Below are 5,094 nucleotides of genomic sequence, written 5' to 3' on the forward strand. Positions count from 1 at the left end.
CAACACAACAGACGGAGGCCCCAATGGTGCACGTGTTTGCGCATGCACGCGTCCCTGGAACCGGGACTACGTGGCGCTCGGGCACCGGAACTTTATAACGACCACATGGCCAATTAACGGTTCTGAACAGGGGCCCGTTGCGCTAACGCCGCCACAAAAACAGGCATTCCTCCAAATCGCTGGTGGGGAAAGAGAAAATGTACGAAGAACGTTTGGACGGCAGCGTGGCCGGCTCGGCGGCTGGCCGTGGTGCCGTGATGTGTTACAGTGTGCGCTGAGCGTTAAAGGTTAGGGCCAAGGTCCATAACGTAACACCATCTAAGACGGACAAAACTAATGTGCTGTGCAAATTCCTTCTGTTCTTCAGTTGTGTGTGTGCAAACATGAGAGCATGCGTCAGGGACATTGGCATCCGAAGGGTTAAATAGTCTGCATGCCATGTGAGCTCAATACTCACACACAAAATACATTCCCCCACCAACAGCCATTAGTCAGCCGAAAGGAGGAAACCTGAGCTCACACACATGCACGCGCGCACGCACACACGCACGCACACACGCACGCACACACACACACACACACACACACACACCCACACACACAGTCGTCCATCCTGTCTTTGTCCTGTCACTGCAAACTGAGTAATAATATTCCAAACCGAAACACCGCGGGCAGGACTCCCCCGCCCTGAGCAGAACATCCCCGCTGAAGAACCCGGGAAGATAAGCGCCAGAATCAATCTTCTGGCGTTCCTCCGGTCCGTCTTCGAATTCCAGAGGGCAGACGCCAACATCCAACCCAGCACAGCTCCAGATCACTTCGATAGTACGCGTGTTACTTGTCAATACACGCGGCTTTCCCTGGCGCTGTGCGGGTCAGGATGTTTTAAATGAATGTGGCCGTTGTCAGCGGTATAACTGCCACCGGGGGGAAAACCCAAACAACGTCCTCAGCTCACCTAACTGGAAGTCCTCGAGATATTCAAACAAAGAACAGACTTTTAAATGTGTTCTGGATACTTTTGGATATAACCGCCCCACTAAACCAGCATTGTTTGGTGCAGCCAGCTGGCGGGACCAAACCACATTGTTTACTGGATCAAACCGCATGGCAAACTGCACCGGAAAGCAGGAAATTGCATCTTCGTGGAAAAAAAGAATTAAAAAAATAAATAAATAACTGTTCTGCGGGAGGGACGCCGGGAGGGACTGCTCTAAAGTTGCCCGTTCCACATCTCTGAATGTCGATAAGCGCTTTCAGGGGAAGATAACACTTTATGGAAGGGGGTGAAAACAACAAGATTTATTGTGGTAACCGACCATCCTCTAATCTTGGCTAAACACTGTCTTCGACCGGGGAGGGAGGGTTGGGGTGTGAGGGTCTAATTTTACACAATACAAACACCACAACAATTTATTATAAGCAGATCATTTTTATGTAGTGTGTGTGTGGGGGGGGGGGGGGATCCTCTGCAAAGTGTGTCAACGGGGCCTTGCCATAAAAAGTATGGGAACCCCTGGTTCAGAGCTCACAGTGCAAACACCTGTGCACATTAAAGCAGGTGTGGTGTCCATGCTGACTGCGGGTATCACAGCTAAATGTAACACTTACTTAAGACATTTCAATTAAATTCAACACTGATCTCATAATAACCTCCATATAACCACAGTTATACAGAATCCAACGCACATTTGCGGGGATCAACCGGTGTCGGTCGGTGGTTGAACTCGGACTCACTTTGGGGATGTAGGCAGCGTTCCGGATCCGATCCACCATCTCCTGGCCCTCGGGGTGCACGGCGCAGACGTGCGCCCACATGCGCTCCCAGGTGGCGGCCTCGATGGGGAACCCGGTCCGGTTCACGTAGAACAGAACCCCGCCGTCCTTCTCCTCCTCCTCCTCCGGCTGCTCCGCGGGGGACCGCGGGCCGCGGTTGGTGGTGGCGGCGGCGGTGGAGGAGGAGCCCTCCTCCCCGGTGCCGCAGCGCTGGAGGCAGCGGGAGCTGCTGCTCTTGGACCGGCCGTGCCGACTCAGCTTGGCCGGGGAGGTGGCGGCTCGGCTCGGGGAGTTGGGGCCGGTCATGGCGCTGAGAGGCGGAGAACCACCGGCGGGACTAGAGGAGCTTCATCGCGGGTGTAGTTTTAATCAGGAGCACATGTTGACCTGGTGGTGCTTAATCAAAACAACAAGTCAAAAAGGCACTACGATAGCGGTGGTTAGACCACGCATTCTGATGCTAGTGTTGCTCAGATTGACCCGACCGAGCCGGGTTTCCCAACGGGTCCAGACCCATGACGTGGAGCTCCGAGTTCAGCGGCTTCTCGTCGGGTAACAACAACAACGAAACAAAAAAAGCCCCCAGCGCGGTGACACCAAAGCCCCATTCATACCCGGGGGTGTCGGTACCGTCGCCCTGGAACTTCAACCTCCTTATCTGCCCCCTCCGCCCGTTACCTCCCGCCGCCGCGCTCCCGGGAGAACGTCTCCCCGTCCGACGTAAGCCTCCATGGCGCCGCCTCGGTGCCCGCTATCGCCCCTGGATGAAAGCGGCTTCGCTCCTGCGGGGGAAGAATCCGTGTCCGGTGCCCGTCCGCCCGCCGTGGTCTCCCGCGGTGCAGCGATCCCGCTGTCGCCGGCCGCTGCGCCGCCTATCCCCCCCCGCGGCGGCCGCCGACGCTACGGCTCTCCCGATTGGTTCGGGCAACAAAGAAAGGCGGGCATCGTTGTTGATTGGACCAATCGGAGCGTCCGGCTTGAACGGTCACGCCGCGCATGGAGCTTGCGCTGCTTCCCAATTGGCCTACGGTTTGACCGGAGGCGTCAACAAGTGAAAACTACAGAAAATGATATATATATTTTTTTTTATTGTAATTAATTTCTATCTTTCTAAATGTATTCGTACATTTGTATTTGTTTTGTGTTTGATCCCAATTTCTATTGTGACGTTGGGATGTGGTTTGTTATTGTGATTGTAAACGCAACCAATCTGTACACGCGGACATCGTTTGTATAATTTTGTTCCGAAGATGAACAAATGAAAGGGACAAACCATGAAACAAATGTTGTTTTTTTAATCGACGTTTTCAATCCCATCTCGTGTATAACTCGCGCTGTGATCTCTGGCGCTGCAGCGACCACGCCGTTACTGCCGGACCGCGGGAACGAAACGAGCTTCCCGATTGGCCCATCCAGGATTGCCGCTGACGTAACGGGCGCCCTCATTGGTCCGGCCAGCGGCAGAAAGACGAGCGGATGCGGGAGGCGGACCTATCAGAGCGCTCGACCGGACCTGTGGCGTGTGCGGTGTGAGACGTTCTGATTTAGTTTTACGCTCTTATTCATTTTTAGAACCTTAATTTCTTCACTATTTCATTTATTCAGTGACTATTGTGACGTTGGGATATGTTAATCACATATTCATTATGATTATAAACGGAACCTATGTGTTTGCTGCCGATTGTTTGTATAATTGAAAAAAAATTAACATTAAAAGTACAAACCATAGAGAAAAATGTTTGTTTTTTACCTTTAAGTTTTTTTTTCAAGTCGTAATTAAACATTGACATATTTGATTTATCAACTTAGATTTGTTTTGATTCAACGACGTGGGCACTTATAACTGTGATCGTATTTATATTTTCAGAGTAAAAGTCCCCCACCTGCCCCATTCCACTGGAAGAAAAATAATAGTTGTGATTGGAGCACAAAATAAAAGTTTATTCTCACATAAAGATAAGTGCATGATCAATTGAGGATACAAGGCAAATTTGAAAATATCACATTGGGAATAGTTACAGTCGTGCATGATGGTAAGACAAAAAAGGTACCATGTAAATAAAAGAATGAAGTAATATCAACCAAAATAAAATTCTATGGAATAAAGCATTAATATCTGAACTTGACTATGAACACATACAGCGATAATTATCAATTCAACACAAAAGTTGACATATCAGAGGACAAAAAATGACATATCTATGAATAAATAATTATTTATAAAAAATAATTATACCAATTCTACTAAATATATTTATGCTTCAAATGTATTTATATCTACATTTATTCTCAACATTCATTTATTCATAGACATTGTTCACCCTGCCTAACATATATAAAAATATAGCTGGAGGCAGCAGTTCACAGGGTCCAGGGTGGTCGGCCCTTCGTTAAAGTTCAATGGATGAATGTGCATGGGCTCTCTGTTGCCGTGTGATTTGTTACTGCAGAAGTTCATTGTTTCTGGCCTAGTTACAGTGTAATTATTTATTATTATAAAAATTATAATGATTATTATTAATCTATTATTATCAACATTTTAAAAATGTAAATTAAAGAAAAGTTATATTTGACTCCCTTTCTTAGATTTTATTGCTGATCTGAAAAATGATCCAATCTGTGACTCAAAACTGTGATACGATCGGAACCATGGGACTTTTGATGCTTATTGACCAATCACTAGACTTTAATCCTATCGTGTGACCCGTGCATGATATAATTTGCGCATGCAAGCACTTTGCGGCGATGATGAAAAAAAAATTTAAAATTACAAAATCTTTCCACAATAATAACATCATACATACATACAAACATACATACATACATACATACATACATACATACATACATACATACATACATACAAACATGCATACAAACATACAAACATGCATACATACATACAAACATGCATACATACATACATACATACATACATACATACATACATACATACATACATACATACAAACATGCATACAAACATACAAACATGCATACATACATACAAACATGCATGCATACATACAAACATACATACATACATACATACATACATACATACATACATACATACATGCATACATACATACAAACATGCATACATACATACATACATACATACATACATACATACATACAAACATGCATACAAACATACAAACATGCATACATACATGCATACATACATAGATACATACTGTACATATATTATCCACAACACGATCTGGATCAAACTTGGACGATGACATGTCGGGACCGCCTCGAATACACATTTTATTCCTCTTGTCTGTGAATGCAGTGGATCCATGACATCCA

At 46.2% G+C, this 5,094-nt stretch overlaps 1 protein-coding gene across 1 annotated transcript in view; it reads right to left on the reverse strand.

The window, feature by feature from the left end:
* Positions 1-2,082, reverse strand: part of vash2 (vasohibin 2) — a gene marked incomplete at its 5' end in the record, with an annotated part of 28,978 nt that extends 26,896 nt beyond the window's left edge. The window contains one exon of the mRNA XM_079996850.1: positions 1,738-2,082. Coding sequence (XP_079852976.1) covers positions 1,738-2,082 — 345 coding nt within the window. The remainder of the gene's footprint in view (positions 1-1,737) is intronic.
* Between the last annotated feature and the right edge of the window lie 3,012 nt (positions 2,083-5,094).

This window comes from Zeus faber (genome assembly GCF_960531495.2).
Source record: "Zeus faber genome assembly, chromosome: 2".
Taxonomy (NCBI): domain Eukaryota; kingdom Metazoa; phylum Chordata; class Actinopteri; order Zeiformes; family Zeidae; genus Zeus; species Zeus faber.